The 25,463-nt window shown below is 42.4% G+C and overlaps 1 protein-coding gene across 4 annotated transcripts in view; it reads right to left on the bottom strand.

The window, feature by feature from the left end:
• Nucleotides 1–1,162: 1,162 nt before the first annotated feature.
• Nucleotides 1,163–25,463, bottom strand: part of col25a1 (collagen type XXV alpha 1 chain) — a 118,926-nt gene continuing 94,625 nt past the window's right edge. The window contains exons 10-39 of one of the 4 annotated variants that reach the window (XM_084002284.1): nucleotides 25,281–25,307; nucleotides 24,055–24,099; nucleotides 22,085–22,129; nucleotides 21,503–21,529; nucleotides 20,136–20,180; nucleotides 15,280–15,312; nucleotides 15,069–15,104; nucleotides 13,406–13,450; nucleotides 12,071–12,133; nucleotides 10,871–10,939; nucleotides 10,137–10,181; nucleotides 9,695–9,739; nucleotides 9,356–9,433; nucleotides 9,172–9,195; nucleotides 8,187–8,231; nucleotides 8,023–8,067; nucleotides 7,751–7,831; nucleotides 7,587–7,649; nucleotides 7,393–7,443; nucleotides 6,979–7,005; nucleotides 6,804–6,884; nucleotides 6,429–6,464; nucleotides 5,882–5,935; nucleotides 5,732–5,785; nucleotides 5,625–5,651; nucleotides 5,286–5,339; nucleotides 3,902–3,988; nucleotides 3,509–3,586; nucleotides 2,130–2,168; nucleotides 1,163–1,774 (exon numbers count right to left, since the gene is read on the bottom strand). In XM_084002284.1, the coding sequence (XP_083858410.1) occupies nucleotides 1,772–1,774; nucleotides 2,130–2,168; nucleotides 3,509–3,586; nucleotides 3,902–3,988; nucleotides 5,286–5,339; nucleotides 5,625–5,651; nucleotides 5,732–5,785; nucleotides 5,882–5,935; nucleotides 6,429–6,464; nucleotides 6,804–6,884; nucleotides 6,979–7,005; nucleotides 7,393–7,443; nucleotides 7,587–7,649; nucleotides 7,751–7,831; nucleotides 8,023–8,067; nucleotides 8,187–8,231; nucleotides 9,172–9,195; nucleotides 9,356–9,433; nucleotides 9,695–9,739; nucleotides 10,137–10,181; nucleotides 10,871–10,939; nucleotides 12,071–12,133; nucleotides 13,406–13,450; nucleotides 15,069–15,104; nucleotides 15,280–15,312; nucleotides 20,136–20,180; nucleotides 21,503–21,529; nucleotides 22,085–22,129; nucleotides 24,055–24,099; nucleotides 25,281–25,307 (1,452 nt within the window). In that variant the 3' untranslated portion in view covers nucleotides 1,163–1,771. The remainder of the gene's footprint in view (nucleotides 1,775–2,129; nucleotides 2,169–3,508; nucleotides 3,587–3,901; nucleotides 3,989–5,285; nucleotides 5,340–5,624; nucleotides 5,652–5,731; nucleotides 5,786–5,881; nucleotides 5,936–6,428; nucleotides 6,465–6,803; nucleotides 6,885–6,978; nucleotides 7,006–7,392; nucleotides 7,444–7,586; nucleotides 7,650–7,750; nucleotides 7,832–8,022; nucleotides 8,068–8,186; nucleotides 8,232–9,171; nucleotides 9,196–9,355; nucleotides 9,434–9,694; nucleotides 9,740–10,136; nucleotides 10,182–10,870; nucleotides 10,940–12,070; nucleotides 12,134–13,405; nucleotides 13,451–15,068; nucleotides 15,105–15,279; nucleotides 15,313–20,135; nucleotides 20,181–21,502; nucleotides 21,530–22,084; nucleotides 22,130–24,054; nucleotides 24,100–25,280; nucleotides 25,308–25,463) is intronic. The other 3 variants (XM_084002281.1, XM_084002282.1, XM_084002283.1) reach the window with 3 other exon arrangements.

The following is a 25,463-nucleotide window of genomic DNA, read 5'->3' as shown; positions in this document are numbered from 1 at the left end:
AGGCAATTTGATAGAAGAAATATGAAAAAAGAGGACTCAACTGTGTTGAAAAATAAACCTATCGCTCCATTTCGTTGCTCCATCTGATATGGAATGTGACACAACTGGCCATCAGTGAGACTGCGGTGTATAAATGGAAGACTAATTGACCAATAAAGTGTAAAAAAATTACACTTTTCTTGCACTGTAATACATGTTTTCCATCGTTAAGACAATACATGGGGTGTAAAAGGGCCTTCCTTAAATCGGACGCATGTGAAATACCAAATAAAATGTATTTTGCTCATTTTCAATATTTAAGAAATCCACAAAGTAATCCAACCGTGTACATGCAGTGAACAACTAACAAAAAAAAAAATCCAGAATGAAGAAGGAGCATATTTGTGATGGATGTCTTTTGCGCCAAACAACACAAGCTTCTTCAAAAGCATGAGTGAGATCAGAGGCAAGAAGGCTCAGGCGAGGCCGTAACCCACATGCTATTTCGACATCTTATTAAAAAAAATAATCATATGAAAAACAGTGCGCAATCTTCAATACTCTCACAACCTTTTTCTTCTTTTTTTTTTTAACCAAACAAAGCTTACCCTCTTGAAATAAACACCATTCCAATAATTCAAAATATGATATAAAGTTGTACATTTCTGATAAAGGAATGAATAAAAGCTTGAGGCACCAAAGGCTTATACACAAAACTCAAACAATGTCAAAGAATGAGAGCAAAAAAAAGAAAATATATATATCATGATTGCATTTCTGTCAACGATCTCGAAAAGCGTCGCCTGTTGCCGGGTGGCAGACGCTCCGGCTCATCGCCATGGAGATCGATGAGACTCTCAGCGACTCTCCTGCGGGATCCGCTCGGAGGGGGGTGCAGAGGTCCTGCTAAGTTACCCCCCCCTCTTGTCTCGGAGACGCGCGGGTGCTCGAGGCGCCACGCTGTCGATGACGATGGTGATGATGCTGACGCTGGGATGCATGAGTGCAACAGTGAAAAACCTGCTGATATGACACCCGTCTGCAGGCATCACCACAATAAAGCAACAACAACCTTGACTTTCTGGGCATTTTCAGGCTACCAGCCATGGCGTGACTCCCTTGGGAAGATTAAAGGAAAGCAGAAATTACTAATTCAGAGCTCTGGGGTTTCTTTTTTTATGCGTTTTCTTTTCTGCAGAAGCCATGAACGCAACCACAAAACAGTGACATGTATGTACATTACATATAAATATAGTTTCAGTATACTACTCATGCTTTTGCAGGGGGCCAGGGGTGCAATGTTCTGTTTGGCACAGTTCATATTTTCTTTTAGAAAATGCTGCATGAATGGGCGGTGAGCTTGTTGAGACCAAACAACATGAATAAACACCTAGCGTTTGGTGTTAGAGAGCCGGTCCAGATCCTCCTCCTTCCACATCTCCTTTCCAAACCCCATCCCCCCCTCTTGGATCTGGCCCCGGGCCGCTCCAGTCTGAGCCATGCAAAGACTACAGAGACAAGTTCCTGCCCACCAGCCGAGGATCTGAACGCCACCACGATGCAGATGTGAGAGCGGACACATGATTTGTTTTTTTTTGTTGTTGTTGTTTTTCCACACGGCGATGTGAGTAGAAGCAGCTTAAGAGCGTGAAACTCGGGAGGACGGTTATCTCTTGTTGTATCGTCGCAAAAACATAGACTTCTTTTCTTTTAGACATGTTCCATTAAAAAAACTATAAATACCATAAAAGAAGCATTATTTACAAACTCCATGCGTTGCGGGTTAGAGTGATCACTGCAAGAAAAAAAAACACAGGAGAGAGAGAGACATGAAGATGGAACATGTTTTCACATTGCGTTCGTGACTTGAGATGTACAATCTGGGTTTTTTTCACACAACAGTCAAACGTTGGTTATGGCTTATTTAACAGAAAACCCCATGCAAACATAGAGAAGCTTAAAACCACATGAAAAACAAATGGACACACAGAATGTGAACAAAATATTAGGAGCATTTTCTATGTCAGTTTAACAGGAAGGAGTCATTAAAAAACTTTTTGATTCCCCTTTTCAAACCATAAACAAAAGGTCTGGAAATGGTTATTTTACAGTGGCTAGAGTCATATTACTCAAATATATACTTTTCTTACCTTCTGCCAGCATCCAGGCATTGGTAATCCATCTGGGCCCTGTTTAGAGAAGAGTCGCAGGGAAGAAGAAGAAATAAAAAACATGAGGAGTGAAACAGAAATGGAAGATCTGGTGCATCAAATCTACATGCCCACAATCATACATGGAAGATAGTGTACCTCTCCAAAATCAAACCACAAGCAAATTATGTATTCAGAACACTATTTCTCTTGCTGGGTGATTACAAACCGACTGGTTGCCACGAGCAACCATGTGCAGTTTACTGCCATTAAACATGTGTGGGACTTCTGGGCGCTAAAGTGTTGAAATACAGAATTTGATGTCGATATTTGGGGAAGGAAATGTCAAACTGTGTACATTTTCTCGGACTCATGTGAAATTAACTTCTTCAAAAGGATGTTTTTAGAAACAGGAACTTGACTTGCAGTAACTACTGTACCATCACAACAACGCTGAATGTGTTAACGCAGATAATATGTGCGTGTCATGATAATAATAAAAAAAAAAAACATGAATTATTACGTGTGACAACTGCTGTTCTTATTCATGCACATAACACACGGCAAAAATATAGCTCATGCACATCAATATGTTGATAATTCTCTGATTTTCTTATGTTGACCCCACAGTTCAAAACACTGAGCTGGATTTTTGGGGTAAACTATAACAAAATCAGGAGGTTGGTCATAATATATACACATTGCATTTGGTGTAGATGTCATTTAATGAGATGTTTTTATGACATGAATGTTTTCTTACCTACTTTTCCCTCATTTCCTTGTCTAAACGCGTTATTCTAAGACAACCACGGCAGCCTGGAGCTTTCATGTAATATATGAAACAAAGTTGGAATCTATTGTCCCTCACTTGCCGTCGTGGTCTGGCCCAATTGGTACAAAACCAGGAAGGGGAAAGAGGGTGTTAACAGAGTAGAGGAGGGGGTCTGTGTGCCGGTAGCATGGGCATCAGTACAGGAGTCTGTGTTAGCATCAGGTTAAAAGGTAACGCGTCCGTGGAGGATTCAGCAGGGAGGAAACAGGATTGAATTTTATTTTTCCAGTTTTAATCAAGGGAACGGGAAAGGATTCAGTTAGAGGGATAGTTTATTTATTCATCATATGTCTATTTTGTATATTTCACTTGTGTATTATCTAAAAGAGGCGGCTTGCGGTCAGGAAGTTAGTATATGAAGGTATGTGTTGGTGCAATTTAATTACAATTCCTAAAAGGAAAAATGTAGATTAAAAAAAAATAAGGTGTGTTCATGCCATGTCAAGCTCTCAAGTCATGCATGGCTGTGGTTTTTATTCGGTGATGACTGAAGGTGAGCGGCATGCATGGGTAAGAAGAGGTGGAAGGAAAAAGAGAAATACTGTACCAATTGGCATGGGGCATCCAGCCCGTCCAGACCTGGCTGCCCTGGTTCCCCCTTTTCACCCTTAAATCCCCGGAAACCCTGTTTGCAAAGACGACCTAGGAGTGTTACTGGGAGAGAGGTGGATGACCCTTAACCCCTGCGTCCGTCCACTGTGACGGACGGCGGGGGTGCGGGCGAGGGAGGAGCTGCCCTGTGAGCTTGCTGATACCACAATCCATGTCCAATTACATGTTTTTCACCATTTAATGGCATGTTTTCTGTGCCTGGATTGTAATTTACTCTGTTGTCATGGTTTGGTGGAAGCCGGGTATCTGTTTAGCCACAGGGCGCTCATCCTTCTTTGGGACGACTGCTCTACGCGGCTGGGGAGGCGATTTCCAGCTCGGGACATACCAACGGGCAGGGAGCATCTAATCCAGGGGCACCCTGTTCTCCTTTCTCGCCCTTAGGCCCCTTTTTGCCCTTCTTTCCCTTCTCCCCCTGTGGATACAACGTTTTGGTCAAGTTAGCATCACTTTTTGAACATTTGGGACAGCACTGATATTAGGAGGGGGTGTGATTAAACAGGGAGGCTGTGGCCCGGGGAAGGGAGAGAGGCACATGGTCAACGTTAGATAGGAGGGGATTCCAGACAGTAAGGGGAGTTCTCAAAACATTCCTCAGGGAAGGAAGTGGATGAAAAAGGAGAACGTTACAATAGGAAGGAGTAAAAAAAGGGGGAAAAAAAACAGAGCTGGTCGAAGGGTTGTCAAGGGCACAAAGGATGAGAAAGGGCAGCAGGGGAAGAAAGCTCCAGGACACGATTCAATCAAGTACACACTTGAAAAAGTCCAAACTGTATCCCTCCATATTAGGGTTGGAGTTTTTTGGAGTCTTATGTCATTCAGTACATGCCCGGGACAATCACACAATTCAAAATAAAAGAGGATATTAATGTTAAGTCAATCAGTAGAACCTCCCTTCGTACTCAACGTCAAATATCACAGCTATTTCCGGCCCTCATGAGATGAAATGTGTCATTTTTGGTACATTAGATGTACTTTGAATGACACATTGCACTACACTCTATTCTGTTTAATAAATGTACTCATAACTCATAATTCAGAGCTGACAGTTGCTGCTTAACGCCTTGAACAAAAAGCAGTGCTAGGGTCTATTTTCTGTCGGAAAACACAGAGATTAACAGAAACGTGAGAACGCTAAATGATTATCTTCAAGGATCGGGATACAGTTTCTCAAGAAACACATTAGAAGTGTTAATAAGTGCGGAAACATTAACATCGTAAGGTAGACAGTGAAATACCGTATACACAGGCAAGGGAGGGGTTATCAACAGGCTCAAGAAGTCGTAGAAGTGACATGTTTTAAGTATGCTCATGCATGAAAACGACTGAAATCAAACGTGAGTTGTAATAGCCTGTTGTCAATGGACTTGTGGTCTAACATGTTGAAATCACTTTTTCCCCCCTTTGATGCCTCAGAATGAGATATGGAGAAATGAGATGACAAATCATTCATAAGTGGAGAACAAAAGTTTTAAGAGGACTGGGAATGATATGGAAAGGATAATAGAAAGTCAAAATGCTATATAGATATATATATTAAACTTTTCAACTACTCTATTCCTACCTTTCCCCAATTAATTGAAGATGAGCAGAAAACTAAAGTGATCATAAAGAGTAAAACACCTCTACATTCCCCGTCACTGTCCATTGACATCAGTCCTCTGTTATATGTTAAGGTGTTGACGAGCCATAATATCCCATCTGCGTCTAACCTTTTCTCCTCTTTCCCCAACGTCGCCTTTCTCTCCCCTTAAGCCTGGCAACCCCTGCAAAAGTTCAACTCCGCTTAATTACTCTGGCTTTACTATGCAAAGGCGAGAGAGAGACGGTTGTTGCCCTGACAAAGCTGAAGACAACAGCAACAAACAGGAAAAAATAGAGAGAAAGTGGAGGAATAATATAGAAAAGGCTCATACAAAAGGGAAAATTCATCAGGATCATCATTGTAACAACATATGCACACAATAAAGCTGTGTACTTGCATACATTTTACTTATAATAATACAAAATATGAATGTGATAGCAGAGAAAACAAGGTTTAAGAGACTTACATCCAAGCCTGGTGTTCCAGCAGCTCCCTGCAAAGAAAGGAGGTGAATTGTTACAGATCATACCATGTTCAAAGAATGGGGGGAGCGTAAGAAGTGATAATACTTACAGGTAGTCCATAAGGTCCCCTTGGTCCTGGTTCACCAGATGCTCCCCGCTCACCCTAATACAAATAAATTTCGTGTTGCAGTCACTTGAAAATACCTCAAATCTTCAAATCTACTGTATCATCAGTCAGATATGAACGTTGATTACTTACTATGTCGCCCTTCGGCCCAGCTGGACCAGCCGGACCTGTAGGCCCATCCGTACCCTGCAAAGAGCAGCGTTGCCATGGTGAGTTCACATCATTGGACTATCACAGGAATTTCTTTTCAAAATAAAAGTTGAGTCTCCGGACATATAACCAGATGGAAGCGCCAACACTTGTACAAATACTCCCATCGGGTTTTGACCTACGAATAGCACACACTGGGGACACGTGCATTGGCCACAAAAGGACATTTACAACACTGCTGACACAAGTTAATGTGTGAGTGTGTGTTAATGCTGAGTTAATGCAACACGGGACAAAAAAAAGGGAGCTTTGGAATGCCTGCTAAAACGGCTTTCTGCACGGCCGCCGTTGAAACACCTCGCTATAATGTATACGTTCAACAAAAAGGTTATAGCACTTTTATTTTCACGGTGAAATACGAGAAAATGGGGGTGATGGCGGTCACAGATTTGGAGGGCGAGAGAAGGGAGGGGGGAGGAAAATAGGTAGAGGTTGGGTTGGTGAAGCCTCTCGGTCACATGAAACTCACCCTAAGTCCGGGCTTGCCGTCCAAGCCGGAGGCTCCCTGTGTGGTTATGGAGGTATGAGTGACATGAACAAGGCGGGATTAGTACCAGATGAACACTGTTATTAGGACAGGTTGATGGCAGGGTTTACAACAATTACATTTCACTGTGTGTTACAGGAGGGGGGGGGGGGGGGGGGGGGGGGGACTACAAAGTCCAGGCAAATGAAAATGAGGACAGAAAATGGAGAAGGCCACACACACACACACACAAACACAAACACACACTCCTCATTGGCCTGGGCGAAAATACAAATGTGAAATATCTATGGATGTCTGGGGAAATAAAGGACAGGGCTTTGTGGTGGGAGACATCCCATGATGCACGGCAGTACTCACAGGGAGACCCAGCGGTCCGCGGTCCCCTTTGTGGCCTGATTCCCCTCGGATCCCCTTCGCACCGTGCAAACCGGGTTCCCCCTAAAAAAAAAAGAAAAAAAAAAAGGAAAAAAGTTTCTGCATCCTGCTTAACGTCATAGTAACGATGCACTTTAACTTCCTCGTTGAGGTTTACCTTGGGTCCAGGGAAACCATGCGGGCCCTGAAAACGACAAAATCATGAGTTTGTGGCTGAAAAAACAACCGACCAAATTCCAGCAAACAACCGTACGCCCTGCATGTTAAGCCATGTGGACTTGCTGTACTATGAGGCTCCGCCCTCCATGCTTTATGTTATTGCAATGAATGGATCAAATATGATGTGTTTGCATTCCTGCTACAACAACAATGAACGTCTGAGGGTTTGGCTTGATCCCAAGCAGGGGAGAGGTTTTATGTGCTGGCACGTTAAACACCACCTCATTACACTACAATCAGATGTCCAGGTTGAGCTGACATTACATCTGTACATTCTATATTATATTAACTTTTGTTCCTAAACAATAAGTACAGTGTATCTACTGGTGAGACTTTTTATAGAAACACTTACCATGGGTCCTGGGGGTCCGTGTGGCCCTGAGGACCCCGGAGTGCCGATGATCTGCGAATATTAAATATATCACCAAATCATGATTCTGCAATAACATATACTGACAGTTCACATCGACAGTACAACGCATAAATGTGTGTGAGTTTGCAGTGAACAACATATTTAGCATGATAAATGTCTTTAGTGGGACTTACTGAAGTTCCTTGAGGACCAGGTAGACCTGCATCCCCCCTATCCCCCTTTCCCCCATTGACACCCTGTGGAACCAAAGCTTTATGAGACATTTCTCTGAAAAGATGGTTGAAGAGTCATTCATCCAGATTCAGGAAATATTCAGACTCTCTTTATCTATGCTTACAGGCAGGCCAGGTAAACCAGTTGATCCTTTCTCCCCTGAAGCTCCAGGCATCCCCATGTCTCCTTTGGAACCTTTGTAGCCCTGATAAGAGAGGGCAAACATTTTAACATAAAAGGTAAAAAAGGAACTTTTGTATTTCATTCATTCACCCTGTGGATATTTAAGTATTTATTAGGTCTGCGTATTCCTCTGAGCTAACCCTGAGTTCATAGCTTCATCAATAAACCAATTCAAAATGACACTTTTCATCTATAAATGATAAATGAACTCACTCTTTCACCGTCGAGGCCAGGGAGACCAGGGAGACCACGATCCCCCTGGGAGAGGACAAAAAGACGTTTTGCAATTTTTCTCCAAATTTTTGTAATATATTTTGTTGTTTGAAGAGTCAACATGAGCGTTGCACATTAAGGATGTGTGGAAAATAGAAGTTTACCTTCATGCCGTGCGGTCCGATCGGCCCAGGTGGTCCAGGAGGACCCTGAACAGAAAAGGAAACACAGCAGAGTGAATTGGATTTCTCCTCGACTGAGTACATTGATTTTTGATTGGGATTTTGATGGTTTCAATACCAACGATCTAAGTGGAAATGACAAACAGCACAAACATGTTAGCAGTCCGTTACGAACTATGATGCTCAACTGAAAGACACATGCCAAAGTCAAAAAACACAGTTAGCTACAACACATGGATAAATAACTATTCTTTACAGTGATTTGTTGCAATGCGTGTGGTGGTTTCAGAATGAAATCATAGTAAAATCATAAACTTAGCAACAATTAGCATGAAGCTAGGACGCTAAATGAAGCTAGGACGCTAAATGGAGCTAGGACGCTAATTCCATACCATGCTAACCAAAACAATCCAAATAATGTTGATTTTTAGCAAACAAGGAGGTTTTAAAACAATAACAAATGTTTTATTTCAAATTCAGGACGTTTTTTTTGCATGAAATAATAATACTTGGCCGGTGACAGGGAAATCAATGTATAATGTGTATCCTGGAATACTACCTGGCTTCATATTGACAGTGTAGAAGCTTCATTACACATTAATTCAACATAATAACTTAATAACACAAGAAAATTCAAATCTTAAAACTAGATTCGGTCTCTTTGAGACATATCCTGAGGGTAAGGTGATAACCAAATTATTACATGAATCAATATTATACTTGGTAGGTATTCCCCAAAAAATGTTGAACAACCAGCATCTCAAGCAGCCCGTAGGGTCGATGACACAGAAGCATAACAGCATGGCGCCGAATGCCGTTTTCATTCGTTGTTAAGCAAACAGGTTGCTGGGGCACAAAAACAACAAGGCATTGCAAACCGGGGTCGGGTTCGGGTTGGGCCCATGCGACGACGAAGACGAATAACTTATGGAGACGACACAATGCAAAGAATACAGAGCCTAATTACCGTCACTGTAAAAGTGGTAATCTTCTGCAGTGGGCCAAAGGAGGGGTAACGGGCAGGAGGTGAGAGATAAGATTTTAGAGATCACACAGGAAAGAAACCTTTGTGCCATTTTTTTTTTTATTAAAGAACAGATGCTTATCCGTAGAGATCCAGATAAAGTCAAATAACTAAATAGGGGTCTGACCTGTAAGGCCTCCTGAATGTTTCCATTGTAGTCGATGATTTCAGTGGCTCCTTGGTCTCCTTTCTGCCCAGGGGGTCCCTGCACATTATTATTAACAAACACATTTAAACATATTCTTCCATACTGCACACCTGATTCATAGATTCATCAGAGTCATTGAAAACCAACATCAGTATGCCTCTTTTCCCAAAAACCTGCTAAGGTTAGAAGGCTGCCCCCTGGTGGTGCTTATAGTGTAGTGCAGCATGTCATGGGAAATCAATTTGTCATGCAACATCTTTAATCGTCCAAAAAAAGAGGAGAAAAGAGGCATTTATCTTGTTTAATATCACTGCTTACCTTCGGGCCTGAAAATCCAATGTCTCCTTTATCTCCGGTCTCCCCCTAATGTGAGAAGACAAACAAAAAGTATAAACCAATTGCCATTACTATGAATAATACTCTCTCCTTAAAGCAATAATGTGTTTTGAAATCACTTATATATATAATATATGTTCTAGAATTTTAAATTTCAACATATATGACACATAATACTGCTTTTTCACCCGTTATCTATAATTATATTTTACATTTTTGCACAGTGGAGACCTGGTAAAAGAACAAATACAACAACACTAATACATATTAAAGTCATATTAATATTACTGCTACTATGAATAACTCTAAACCATCGGCTGGTGGGACTCAAAGATCTGAATCACCTGCAAACTCTAATTAAAGGATCAGGTAATTAAAGCTCTGTATTCACCGGATATAAAGAAAACACATCTGGCATGCTCACCTTTGACCCTTTAAAACCAGGTGTACCAGCCTCTCCTTGTGAACCCTGGCGTGAGTAACAAAACAGAGATGGCGAAAAGAGTCATGTGGGACGCTATAAAAAAAGACTGAGATATAAACACCAAGCTGAAGAAAATAAACCAACATTATGGGCTCAATCCAAATTCATTACCAAAAAAAATGCATATCTGACAAAGGAAATATCATCGACGCCTCGCACTCATCCCGAGGGAGCGACGCAGTCAGCTTCACTGACATAAGCAGCTTTTAATATGCCATAGAAGTGGAGCGATGGAGAAAGTGTTTATTTGAACTCTGGCGTTGATAGAGCGGGGGGTTTCACTTTGGGGGTTTCTAATAGGATGTGAACCAGATCGGCGGGGCGTCTAAGTTTAGACTGGAGAGCTGAAGCTACCTGCTGGGTCAGGGCCAGACATAAACAATGGTAAACTCATTTATATTTGCTTTACTTTCGGCAGACTCCAGGGAAAAGCCTTGAACTTATAACGGGCTGTAATGGTTTAGCCCGACTGTGTTAAGAAATATTTGATGACGTGAGTGAGCCCTTTGCTTTGGGAATGCATTCTACTTGTTCTTATTTAAAATGCATGGGAACTTTAGAGTATGTGCTTAAACCAGCGAGGCTCTAGATGGCAGCAAAAATCTCTGAATTACATTTTAAATACATACTTGTCACCACATAGTTTGTGTTGTTTGTGCACTTAAATGACTGACCTTTGGTCCAAAAGGTCCAAGTTCTCCTTTTTCACCCTTTCCTTGTGGCCCGTTGTCGCCCCTTTCTCCCTAAACAGACGAAAAGAGCAAACCAATCAACAACAACATTAAGGTTACCATCTGTTCTCCTGCAGCCCTGAAGTGCTGATCAAGGCCCGGTTTCTTTTCCGCCGTCAGCAGAAGTGCTGCGGTGCATCTTCTCTCTGAACGGCTTCAATTTCCTTAATGTTACGCCGTATTGACATGACTGAGGAATCTAGAGCTCCCCGCCCTTCTCACCAGTCTGCTCGCGAGACAGATTTACATGGTGGATTGCAGATATTTATGCAGAGTCAGCACAATCGCCTCCCTGGTAGATTGTGACCTCTGGACGAGGTGAAATGTTATATTTTTAAGGAAACCTCCTAGAGAAAAGCTGAATATTTAAAATGTAAATGCTAATTTGTTTATTGTATCTCTTCTTGTGAGAGTGACTTAAGACCGCCAACAGAGGGCGATGTGGTGCAACTCAGAGCCCACCACTCTCCATCACTCATTTCTGATACTTCAAACCCAAGTGGGACACACGACCATTATTCAGCAGTGTAGGCTGTGGTTTTCCCTTCAAATAACTGCTTACTAATGATGAACGTAATGGCACAAATAAATCCGCAGATTCTTTCAAAAGAAAAATGGGTGTGAGGAGACCCCGAACACAAGGAAAAACTATCAGATGAAACATTTGCTGCAGTGCTGCTCCTTTTCAGACGTACCCTGACATTTGATTGAGTGATATTCCAGATGACGGTGCAAAAAAACGATACATCTTGATAATTGATGCACTGCAAAAACGCCTGACGCTAAAGGACAACGGGGACATTAATTTGCAGTGTGTCTGGATTATCACCGCTGGCTCCACAGTGTGATAATGTCACAGAGGGGAGCGGTGAGGATTAGCTCATTCTGACCACTTCCAAGTGGCGTTCTAAAGAAACGGGGGCTTAATCGCCTCTGTAAAGTGCTAATAATGGATAATGAGACCATAAACCCGGAGGAATTGCTGATTTCAAAGACGATCACACTAACGGGATGTGATTAAAAAAACAAAAAGGGAAAAGCTGTCAAAGCTGTCGCACGTCATTGTCATGGACTTGAAATATGCACTGTGCCACTCGGCAATAAAACGAGTGTAATTAGTGTGGAAAAGCTGAGGTCACCCACCTTAGTTCCTGGGAGTCCTGGGAGCCCTGGCTCCCCCTGGGGGCCGAGGAAACCAGGCTCACCCTGCAAAAAAAACAACCCAAAACAGAACAAAATCAGCAAATATGACTTATTTTATGTCATTTTTTTGGTGTAGCACAAGATGCATGGTTAAACAGATTCAAAACGACAGGCATGCAACACACACGCACACTTCAAGGACACGTGCATGAATCACACAAAATCATCAGAGGCTTGTTAATTCTTCCCCCCGGTTTCACGTCCATTAACGACTCCCTCTTATGAGTCCTAATAGACGTGACTACTGACCTTGTTAGAAACTCATCTGTGCTAAAGAAGTGTTCTGCTTCAAAGTGTGTGTGCAAAAAAAAAAAAAAAAACAGGCTCCCTGCCACTAATGAAGTAGCTTTAATACTTTTTTGCATTTGCACTTTTCACTTACGAGGAGTGAGCTTCCCAGTATGAGGTGTGATGCTAGATTTGATTTGCATCAAACATTTTGATTGTGAAATAAGTGCCATACCATCTGCAACCATGCGGGCTCCACCCTGGAAGCCTTTGGAGAGGTAATGGACACTTAGCCTCTAAAAACTTCTAAAAGTCTGATTGGATCAAAAAAAAAAAAAAAAAAAGAAGAAAAAAGCCAAGAATGCGGAGCAGAACAAAGTGCAAGGCGAGCTCAGAACCAAAGAGTGCTACGTTAGCAAAAATATTGTTAGAATCCATCAAGCATTCAGGCCTCTTAAGTAAAAACAGGAGTATATAAAATGTAAAATGACTTTTTTTATGATTTTTTTTTTTTTTTTTTTTACAAGGCCAGCACATAACAAGCACACACAAAAAATAGAGAACCAAAAACAGCAACAAGCATCATCTCATCATGCCCGTGTGAGCATTCCTTGCATTCACGCTGGATTTCAAGCTAATGATCCTGAGAAACATTGAGGTGGGTGGTATTCTTCCAGCATAGGATGGCAGCGGATTCATTACGTGCCTCTTGTTTCAACCATCTGCGGTTTGGCTTCCTTTTTTTTTTTATGATAGAGTAAACAAGCAAGCTCTTTAACTAAACCAAGAAAAGCCTCATTTAAAAGATTATAAATAATCAAATAAAAAAATAAATCCAACTTCCTCTCCTTAACGAGCAGTTTTTGTTTCGTTGTTGTTGTTTTTTGACACGGGAGTCTCGTGATGTCACTTCCAGGAAGTAGACTGAAAGTGGTTGCAGCGTGGGGCATGATGACAGGCCGACTGAGGGTTCGTTTGCTCTTGAAGAGGATGGACAGGGACAACACCGGATGGAATGACTGGGGGTAAAAACAGCGAAGCATTTACCTTTATCCCCGGGAGTCCAGGCAGCCCTGGAAGTCCTGGCTCTCCCTACACAGGAAGAGTGTGACATGTTACAGCCGAGCCAAGCTAAGCCGAGTCCAGCCTCGTTTGCGGGCTCTTCGGGGTTCTATTAAGCTCCACACTTGATTTTCTCTATTCCTGTTTTCTCTGGCTTATAAGCGGGCCCTGCCGTCCGTTAAGCGTCATTTTGCTCGCGGTGAAGCGCTAGCAAGAAGGTACCGCATGCACTCTTCAAACCAACTCATGCAGCCGTGGCTTGACAGCGTGATTAGTGCTTGTTATAACACTCACAAAGTGCAATGGCGTTTTATTGTTAGGATTTCATTGGGTTGGGCAGGTGTGAAAATTCTGGTTTCAGGAAGGAAAGAAATAACTTGTAGTAGAAAAAAAAAAAAAAAAAAAAGTTTGAGAGGGCCGCCGCGGCGCCAAGGTCGTCCGAGGTCAAAACTTCCATTACATCCACGAGTTTGAATAAACGTCATCTTGATTCGACTGTGGAAAATATCAGCGGTCAAGTCTCTTGTGAGGCGTCTGCGAGACTTTCAAAACCAAAATGTCGGAATCCAGGATAATTATGAACGCTCTATTAAGACTATCGTATTTATGGCATAAGCAAAGAAATGATTAGCGCTGCACGAGAATGATCAGCTGTAATGTCCCTCTGGGGATCGGAGAGAGAGAGAGGGAGAGCTCTGTAAATTGCCTTTGTGGCTAATGGAAGTCCTTCTTGTGGACTGCTACTTCACCGACACTTGAACGCCCTCCAATGGTAATATTAAACGGGGAACAACAACTCAATCTCACGATTGGCCATTTTTTATACGAGAAATATAATTTGTAAGTGTGTCAGCGCAAGCAGAATGGCTGTAAAAACCAGGGATAAGACAGAGCGGTTAAAAAATTAGTGAGGCCACAAGTTTTTTTTTTTTTTTTTTTTGTCTTTGCAGCACAGCAGAAAAAAAAAAAAAAAAATAGAAGACATTTGCTAAAAGCCCTTCAAGTCTGTCTGGAACCGAGTTGGTCCAGAGGGAAAGAGCAGTGGGAATTAATGGGGCGCAGCACTTGGGATTAAAAAGTGGAATTAGATGGGGCACTGGTGCAATCTCGGCAGCCTGGTCAAGAGGACGAGTAATAGCTTTTATTTTGCAGGGCAATAGCTCTTCATCTGCCGCATGCTTGTTCTATTAGTTTCTTCAACAATATCCTTCGGATTTCCTTGGAAAGTGCTAGAATTAAAAAAAAAGACTGTCTGGGAGAAAGAGAGGTCATAGAAGAAAACATTGCTGAAACAATGAAAGCTTCTGTCGTTGGGCTGATGTGAGGCAAAGTGATGGTAGCCTCTGTCACGTGCTAGTAACCATAAAACGCATCAAAAAACACCAGATTGAATATATCCAGAGGTGTTCTGATGAGTCAGAGCACTTATCCAACTTCAGCATCACCTTTTATATTAAACAGCGATGACTCAATTTGAAAAAAAATGCATGGTGGAATATTTTATTCCAATATTCATTCCCCATGAAGAAACCTATTAACAAAATTCAACATATAGCCTGTGGATATTGAAAATGTCCTGCCACCGCTACATCTACTTCCTGTCTATGCACAACTATCTGTCTTCCGTGTAGCAACGTGTGATTATTACCTTCATTCCACCTCGTCCAGGCTCTCCAGGTTCGCCCTGAAATACATGCAAAGAGTTCATATGATTAGATGACAACAATCTATGTGTTTGTGCAATGCAAACGTCGTTTTTTATTTGATGAGACTTAAAGTTAGCAGCTGTTGCAACCCAAAACTAAATGAGGGTCAAGAAACAGACGTGGAGAAAGCCGTTAGCATTAGCGTAGCCTTACCTTGATGCCTGCTGCAGAGGAGCCGGCATCTCCCTAAGAGAAATATATAAAAAAAAAGAAAAATTATTGTCCAATTACAGCTACACAAATATGAAAAAATAGCTTATCTTTACTGAACAATGCAAAACATAATTTCACAACCGCTGGATTTACTTGTTGGGAGCATGAAATCCAATTAGAAAAGCCAATCGCCTGCTATTCCAAGCAGTGCTCGGATTGAATGTATCTTTTTAACAACAGATTGAGACGCCATTGTTGGAAGCTTCGATGTTGAATCCTGTCATTGCTTTTCCGCGGTCAGAGTGCGGCTGCATGCTGGTGGTGACGTGAAATCTAACACCGTATAGAAGAAATCCCCAAACGGTCGAGGAGAACTCGACTAATTGCGACCATTTAACCCCCCCCTTTTAAACGACGTCTCTTCAGGTATTGAACTAGAAGTACTTATATCACATTTTTCCAGCAAAATCATCCAAACCATTCAGAGCCCCTTTCCTATGTGCTGCGTTACTACTGCACAGTGAAAACATACATAAAACAAGGGGCCAATAAGCGTAATTATGGGCGGTTGGTGGGAAAAGGGAGTGGGGGAGAAGGAGCCGGGTCTTCGGCTCTGGTGTGGACTCTGTGGTTTCACTACACATACGCCTTTGCGCTCAGAAGTTGCTGAAGGAATGCCTCTCGCCCTCAGCTTTTTATGGGAGCCATTACCATGCATAGCACACAAGGCATGTTTAATTGCGGCATTTTTTTTTTTTTTGCAGACAATAAACTGTTACTGTTTACAGCTGGGCTTTGTTGCACGCTGAAGTGTGCCCCCTATATCCATATCTTTAAACTTATCATGCCAAGGGTTTATTTTTATATAAGGGAATTGTTCTTATATGTTTTATTAAAAGGCATAAAAATGATCTAAGGGGACATTTCGCCGTGTAAACAGGCTCCTTATATTACATTGCTGAAATGAAAGGCTTTCACGCGATTTTACACAATGAAGTAATGTGTTTTTGGTGAAATACTTAAGAAACAACATGGATGTCATGTAGCGGTTGACCTAAAAATGATGATATACAGAGAGAGGCCCATTCTTCTGTCTTTTTTTTGTGTCTTAAGTGTTTAGCAAAGCAAACATCAAAGTGGGAGTTGGTTTACACCTGTTGCTTTGTGGCGGGGACAGATACTGACTGTAAGAAAGCCTCACATCTGTATTTAATTGTTCCATCTTTGACAAAAAAGAAATGACTTACGCTCATAATTTAGGGACTGTAACATTCCCCCCCATTGTTAATCTCATTAATAATGTGGAAAATAAGAATTTACAGCACAGTTGGCACACTTTTGATTAAAAAAGCCACCATGAGGCGCGTGAAAACAAGCATCCGGGGACGCTACACGCGCAATTAACACATGCTGATAAACCTCGCTGACATTTTCTGTCACAACGCCGACTTAAAATCTATCAATATGTCCCCAAAAAAATGAATCTAATCCAAAAGAAAAACTATGCGATGGAAAAAAGAAAGCGGTGAAATTGGGGAAGAGAGCTGAGGTGTGGCACCGAGTGCTGAAATGTCCCAATTGGGCCAATTACCATGGTGAGGCTCCAGCCTGCGATCCTAACCACAGAGCAGAGCTGTCACCACAGCTCCACTTCATTATAGGCACCCACGGCCGTCGCTGCATATTGGCATTTAAAAATAATAGCAGGAATATCTCATAATGTATACTCAGTAAATCGGGCCATTTACCAGCTGCTTGCCTGCGTGAGAGAGAGACCGAGATGGAGCGAATTAATCAGCGGGCAATGAAGTCGGAGTTGTGATAAAGGCAGCCGTTAAATGTCACCGCAGCACTCGGAACGCGACTCCTGCTTCACATCATGGTCATTAGCAAAGATGACCAAACTCAGCTGAACATCGACCTCAGTCGCCGAGTTGGAATACATGTGAGGCAACGCAGATTCCCGGGGCAGAAACAAAAAAAAAAAAAAAAAAGGAAAAACAGCTGAAACACAGCCAGTTCATAAGAGCTTGGAGCGGATCTCAGGATTCAAAGAATGATACCAACCGCTGTGCCACGCCGGCCGGAGCCAAGAGTCTGGAAGTTCCCAAAAGCCAAATTCAGGAGTTTATTAGGGCTTTATTTTTTCTCTAAACCTTGAAAAGAACGAGCCCATCTCCGAAGTTTAAACGCTGAGATGAGTCACAGTTAATTTCACGCCCAGTTAAACGCGAGGATGCATCGGAGGTAAATGGTTCAGAACTAAAGCTTTTTAACCGCGCTAATGATTTGTGATAAACGCGGCCAGAGATGGACACGCGGAGGATGTAGAAAACATTTCTCATGATGTGAAGCAACACGTCTATGCAGATGATGTCGCCTTGTTGCTGAGCCCCTATTCCACCTGGCTAGTTTTCTACTAGCTAACTCACTTTATCCAGGACCATCCAACACATTATGAACTAATATTAAGTGAACTCGATGCCCCTCCACAAGATACGGCCAACAAATATCCATTTTGTGGTGCAAATTCTCAAAAGCATCTCTCAAGCTCATGTTACTGGGGTTATATGCGCCGGAGGATTTCTTGGCAAGAACCAGTTGCCAGGCAACCAGTGGAGACTCCAGGAAGTTACTGGTCCTGGCCAAGGAATAGTTGGGCAAATAACCACCCATAAAATGGCAAATTATCGGGTTACTAAATGAGTTTTAGAGGTGCTGGTCGGGTGGATTTTGTTCCTTTTGGACCGAGCTAGCTTAAAGGTTTTGCTCTTTCCAGTCTTTATACTAAGCTTAGCTATAGTTATTTTTGCTTTTTCTCTTATTAAATGCACAATTAACTAGTGTTTGTGTTATTTAGTTCAACCCTCTTGTGTCATTTCTGGTGGCAAGAAAACTAAGATGGTGACAAAAAACAGTCGTGACCTCCATCCGCTTCTTCTATACAGTTTATGGTTTTATACTTCAGTTTATGTATTTGTATGCACATGTTTAATATGTGCCTTCCCCTTCCAGGGAAGTAACAGATTGTATATCTTTCAGTGTCTGAGAGCGAGCGCGTATATACGTCCCGTCATTTAGCCTCTTTCACACTCCGCAGATCCCCCGCCGTCAAAACAATCCCCCTTTGTGTCACGCGAAAGCCCGGCCCCGACTTCTTGCACTCCCCGCTTCCCCTCTCTACTCCCTGAGGTGTCTCATCTCGCCATACCGAAGCTCTCCCCGCCTCACCTCTCGCCCCCGCGCGACCACATTTTCCCCGCAGTGCGTGCTGCGTATTGTTAACTTTGGCATCGGTGTGGAAGATGCTCTCTCACCCCCCCACTCTCTGGTTTCCTCTTCCGCCAGTGAAACAATAATGTCAGCCAGAGCCATTGATCAGACGCACACAACCCCGATGACAGGAGAGTTTGCTGAAAGATGTGTTTCTCCTGCACGCGGAAGACATTTTTTGGGGGTTTTATTTGCACTGAAACATCCATCAGCTCTTAGTGGATCCGACATGTGTTCAACGCATCTGTACGCTGAGTCATATCTTGATTGAAAAACAATTACTCCTACCATATGTCGTGCTCTACGCTCACTTTGGCTGACATTGACGATGCGACTAGATGAGATAATCCCGTCCGTACGGCCATTTCCAGGCTGTTACACTAAACCCTGTCTCTTTTTTACTGCAAATACACAGGTTTGCTTTCTGGGGATGAATGGCAGGTGACGTACAGAAGTTTGAATTCCCTCAGGATTCCTTTTTCTTTTTCACTCCCGCAGCTTTGTTTTCGCTTTTACTACGTCGAGGTACACCACATCAAAGCGGCGTTTTATCGCCCTCCACTTTTCCTTTTTGTTCACTCATGATAACCTGCATCTGTTTCCCTCCAACGGCGCCTTTTTTTTTTTTTTTTGGCAGCGCCTGTTCGTCAGTCCTTTAAGAACCTGAGTGCCCATAAAGTGAGGAGTTATCAAAGTTGTTCTCCGCCGAGCAGCAATAAATTGGCAGTGACATTTTGAGTACGCTGCTTGGAGTCCATCAGCTATATTCTGTTTTTATACCCAACTCGGTACTTCGAGCAAAAACATCTCCAGTATAAAACAGAATCAGTGTATTTTCTGTTTGCTGTCTGTACTTAGCAACTATGTTATAATGTTTTTTGGCAACTTTGGGAAGAATCTTTATCTTTTCCCAGGGGTGAGAGCAATTTTTCCGCATGGGCTGAATCCACATTTTTCAATGAATCATATATTCCGAAAGTGTTTGGTCTTTTCCCCGGATGATTTAAAACAAGTTTGATGGGTAAAAAGGCCCAAATCTTCTATTGGTCATGAGGTCACCCGATACAAAATTAAATTATAACAGTATTTTCATAAATGCTGCTTTCACTAAATAATAACAGCAGAGGCAGAATGATGGGACACGATGTTAAACACAAAAACATTTCCCAATGAAAATATAACCATTCTGGAGCGAAACGTGAAATCTCTGACTTTAGCTTTGAGTTATCTGTCTGGCGGCGCTCCGCTCTGCCTTTTTGTTGGAAATGGATCCCGGACTTTGACAAGCTGTCTTCAAGATAAATGGTTACAAATTATCGCAGGAGCCATCCAAGCAGAAAATGCAGCGTCAGCATGATATAGCAATTAAATCCACATTAAGCACAAAGGACGGGTCGCGTGCCAGGACGATTGCCTTGACTACATCTGATGGCAGATGACCTCGGCTACTTCTGCTCTCCACAGGTTTCCCCTCAGATGGCTAACGTTAAAGTTTCTTTTTTTGGTTTTCCAGCCAAAAGCCAGACTCTGCAGGTTCCAAGACATAAGAAGAGAGACGGAAATGTGAAGAGGAACGTACATACCTTCTCTCCTATATCACCTTTCGGCCCATCTTCACCCATATCGCCCTATGATGGAATCACACACAGGGAGCATATTTTAAACATTTTAAACATGCATAACATGCAGTAGGACTTCTGTGATTGACGGTTTTGTAAAACAGCGTAATGGATGTCGTAGCGAAGGCAAAGCACCATTAGTGGACGTGTTGAAATTCACTCCGGTCACTAACTGAGTCATCACACATGGTTCAAATAGGATTTTTCAGGTGACGTAATGTGCTCCGCGGGGCACAGCGGAGGCCGTCCACCGCTGGCATCGAACGGTGGAGAGCTTCACTTCTAAACTTGCAACCTTTCCATCTTGGCTGTGTGAAGCAGATTAAATGTCAGGGTTGATTTCGGCCACTATGTCGGGTTTTGGTCCGACAATGGATGCCTTTCCACACCATTGATCTTAATGACGTTGCCCTCTAGCGCCACCGTGAGGTTGACATTTGTGGTTTAGTCTCGACAATGACTTGATGACCTGTCATTAATCATTTAGCAGATTTGAAGGTGAGCAAATCCAGGTAAAATAAAGGTTATGTGTCCTCGTGGAGGATATTATCATATCATCTTCTCCTAAATCACTTTTTATCTGTTGAATTTACCTTCTAGATCTTTAGTTGGCAACCAAAGCTAAAAAAAAACAGTTTATGTTAGCATTTTATTGTCCAAATAAAAACTCATAGTACTTTGGAGTGAATTTCACTGCTGTCTCTGGCACGTGGTTTTAAAATTATGACTTAATTGATTATGAATCATATGATGAAGAGCGAGTCCGAGGGTTTGAAATCAAATTTTGTGTCCTGGTGGGAGAATATTGAAGGAACTTCAAGAAAATGAGCTTGCTGGTGCTCGACATCAAGCGTTTATCAGTTTAGATGCATTGTCATGTGTCATGTTAAATGCTCTCCTGGCTCTTTTCTTAAATAATAAAGCCAGAAAAAGCAGTTTATCTTCACTAAATTAAAAAAGTTGTGGCATTTTAAAGCTGCAATTCCAAACCCGAGGCCCGATTAAAAAGATTGGGGATTAGATATAAACATAATCCTTTTTAATTAGCCTTTTTGATGTGAAATAATGGACATATTTCCCTTTTCATGCTTATAAAAACATTTCAAATGAATCCATGACTTCATTTTGACCTGAATCTCCTCTTGGATTCAGATTCTATAACTGTATGATGACTTATTATGAACACCGATGATGCTGTGAGAAGTGGTATCATCATTCTTAGTGAATCAGGTGTGCTCAGGGTAGCAAATTCATCTGATTTGAACTACTAGACGGGAGACATGGAGGCCGATGCTAACAATAATGTTTGGTGATCTGAATTCACTCGTTACCTTTTCACCTTGCTCTCCCATTTCGCCCTGTTGGGAAAGAAAGCAAAGTGTTAAACACCAAAGCTCCGGGGGAGTTATGTTCAGTCGGGGAATTATTGCAGCCACTCGGGGTCAGATAGTATCTGGCGTTAAATTCATGTTAGATTATGGAAACTCTCTTATGTTATGGCTGCTTTTTCCCCCCAGACAGACCCTCAAGTATCAGCTTTTTAAAGTTTAAAACTTGCACAGTCATGACTAAAAGTGGCCAGAATTCTACTTACAAGGACATTTTACCACAATTATGACATTTAATAACATGCATGGATATCTATAACCAAGATAGCATGTTCTTAATCATATATAGGCAAATACAGATTATGTAGACATGATCAAACAAAGATGAAATATGTATAATGCACATTTTCTAAAGAATACAACAATAATTATCATGAAAAACATAAATGCATCACAAAAAATGGCAAAAAAAAGAAGATTGATGAAAAAAAATTGGGAATATGAATAAGACAACATCAAAAAAAGAATATATGATCGCCATGGATTGACAAGAATTAGAGCACACATAATATGTGCGCGGCAGACCTTGGCTCCGGGGACCCCGTCCAGTCCTGGGATGCCAACATCCCCCTATGGACAGCATAACATACACACAGTGGCTCTATTCAGTGGGCTGATTCAGCAGTGTGAACTCTGACTTAAGGTCAGGGGATACAAAAAGCTGCACATTTTCCTCGTTAGACAGAGATAACCTCCAACCTTTGGGTTAAAGTGTGTCGTCAGTGAGACAGGTGTTACGTATTTGCACGATAGCTGATCACAGAGCAGGGCAGACAGGATGGAAGGGCGTATTTCATCATAACTATTACAACGAATAGACTCTTCATACTGTACAGCAACGGCTAAATACAATCCCGAAAATTCCCCCGAGCAATCCCAAAGTATAAACTATTGAAGCCGCAAGCTAAATCTAAAAGTAGAGAGGATAAACAGGCTGATTAAAAGCTTAATGGTCTCTGGTTTGGTTATGAACATAAGAAGAAAGCCTGATGAATGCCAGTCTGCTGTTAGCATAGAGTCTCCCATATTCTCCGAGGCCGTCACTGAGAAACCGACCTCGGGTCCATCTGTTGCCAAAAACAATTAACCCCCTGACCTTTGCAAACCTACCACATCATTAGCCTTTGAGAAGCTATTTCTCAACCCGGAGAGACAACTTTGGCTGGATGACGCTGATTAATGTTGCCCGAATGGAAAATGAAGCCGTTATATAAATTTAAATCTCAATACTGGCCATATTGTAAGTTTAATGCACCGTTATTTCATTCTGGTGCTTATTTTTCTGTCTCGCTTCCTTATCGTTTTCATTTCCCCCCACAATGCTTTGTTTTCACGAGGCATTGTGGGAATAGGGAGTATCCCCTCAGTTACACACCGGCGGTGAAACTCTTCATAAATATCGTAGCGTATCATCTATCGGCGCACATATGGGAGTCATTGCCATCGTGATGATGATATATTGCCATAATGATGATGGAGTCTGATTAAAAACTCCTAAACGGGGGCCTGATAAGGCTCGCGTTAGCAATCATCCCTCTTTTTCGGTGGATATCTGCGTCAGATCAACGCGACGTCTGCCAGTCAACCTGCCACTGCTGGCGGAGCCGCCTTCGGCCTTTCTGCGCGAGTGACGGCTACATACCGCAACAGATATTCTCTTTTATAAACCGCGTTGCACGGCGTCGGGTTCTATTTCATGCTGGCACACCCCCCCGCTGCTAACACAAGTATGGAATTAGGCCTTCAGCTTTTTCGCCGTCTCCAGAGTCGATACGGCTTCCACTCTGGTTTCTATTACAGCCGTGCGTGCCTCTCCGCTCATATCTTTATAAATTGCATGCTTGAGATTAGGAAGATGGCGCCTCTCAGATCATCTCCTCCCCCCCATTCATTCACGTCACTCTTTGCTCTGGAGTAAATATTAATATTGTGAAACACCTGCACTGTGTCTTCTTTACTCGCTTTGAGAATGAAAATGCAGAAATGAGCCCCAGAGTGTGAGCAGATTCACAGGCAGCCGGCACTTTGTGGTTAAGACTCGAGGATGCAGCCCGGAGGGATTTTCTCTCAAATAGGATAGCGGTTTGAAAATTGTCAGAATGCATGGCAGGACCTTTTATTAATATTACAGAAAGTACAACATATGGCCAAAAAAGACTAATGAAAACTGTTAAAGTGGGTCTTTTGATCATAAAATACTTTCAGGTGTGGATGGAAGTTAGCTTTCTGAACTTTTTTTTATGGGTATTGAATTGAGAGTGAAGCGTTCTAACATGTTCAGGCTAAATTTAGAGTTGAACTGAAAACTCGATCACGCATCCCTTGCAAATCCCCCAAAATGAAATATTTTCTCTTGGAACTGGAAGAGATGAAAAAATGTGTTAATAAACTATTTTTGCAGCATCTCTCTGTAAAACTACTCTAAACTTGCCAAAAAAAAAGGGAATAGAAAATATCAACACAATCAACTGTATTGTATATATGAGGAACCTCACCTTCAGTCCGTCAACACCTGGGACGCCAGGAAGCCCGAGAGCACCCTGAGAAATACAAGACGAAAAGCCTTTAAGCACATTCCACAAGCACTCAAAGAAATATGAATCATAAACAAAACTGTACCACCATAAAACCAAATGTCGCTTCACCCAACACACAGCAGACACCACCAGGCGGCGGATTCAAAGCAGACCTGTCTATTGTTCCCATCCCCACTCCAGCACATGCACCCGGCGTGTGCTGCTCTAACAAAAACCAGGCCAGAATTAATATCGCATGTCATATTTTAAAATCTGCTAAGTTATGGACGACGCTGGCAGAAGAGAAAGAACCTTCTATACATACTCTTCTGTTTGCATGTTTTAAAAGCAGATGATTTAGACTCTGCGGTTGTACCAGGCATGTTCTAATGAACTCCCACTCTCTGGCATTGCGGTTTGCTTGTGTTGGCTATTTGTGCCTCTCCGTAATAAAAATGACTTACTGTTGCCACGGCCCTAGATGTACCAGAGATGAGTGAAACAATCCTGCATGCACTTGGAAGTAACATTTCTTGCACCGTGCGTCCAAAATGTAACACGGGGAAGTTCAAACGTAAGATTCACGCTGCACTTTTTGACACCGAATCAATCAGCGGGGCGATGAAACTCGAATAACTGTTGACGTGGCCCCTCTGCTGAACACAGCACCGCACCAGCGGTAGAACTAATTGAGGAGCCTCCGGGCCTGGCTTATGAGTCATTAACACGGCGGTGTGTCATCAATGACCCCTCCACACACACACACACACACACCCCTCCCACACCGGCGGGAGGCCTCGCCGACAGATGACAGCGCAGACAGGAAGTGTCTGATTGGGTTACACTGAACAAACACTGGCAGCTACCTGATGGCTGGATATGGCTTACATCTGTTCCCCACATCAGCGCCGCCAGGGACCCGCCGGCCCCTATCGCAGCACTTAGCTCCGGGTTCTCTGTACTTTGTCTCCCTGCTCGTGTTGCTGGAGCCTTAACCCTCCTCTCGTCCATTTACTTGCATCACTAATCTCCAAGGAAACTTATTCAACATGCTGCACTTTTTTTTTTACAGCCCTTTGTGCAATGAAATCAAAATCCCGATGGCTTGTTTAAAGGCACAATCTCTGAATCTGAATATTTAAATAATACATTTTTTTAACAATATGGGACTTTGAGAAGAAATGTAAGTCTTTCTCTGGACTTACCTTCACCCCTTGTGGCCCTTCAGGTCCCTATAATATGAGAAGACAGAGAGAAAGAGTATGGGAAACAGAACAAAAGGAATCCATGTGAAATGAAATAATATGATTTCCACTGCCACCGCCGTCCCAGCAGAGCGATGGCAAGGCTTCTGGTAGGTTTCCATACAGAAACCCTTCAGGCAGAAC

Source organism: Eutrigla gurnardus, assembly GCF_963514095.1.
Source record: "Eutrigla gurnardus genome assembly, chromosome: 23".
NCBI classification, from domain to species: domain Eukaryota; kingdom Metazoa; phylum Chordata; class Actinopteri; order Perciformes; family Triglidae; genus Eutrigla; species Eutrigla gurnardus.
Note: the sequence above shows the minus strand (reverse complement) of the source record. Positions and strands in the feature narration are given on the sequence as shown.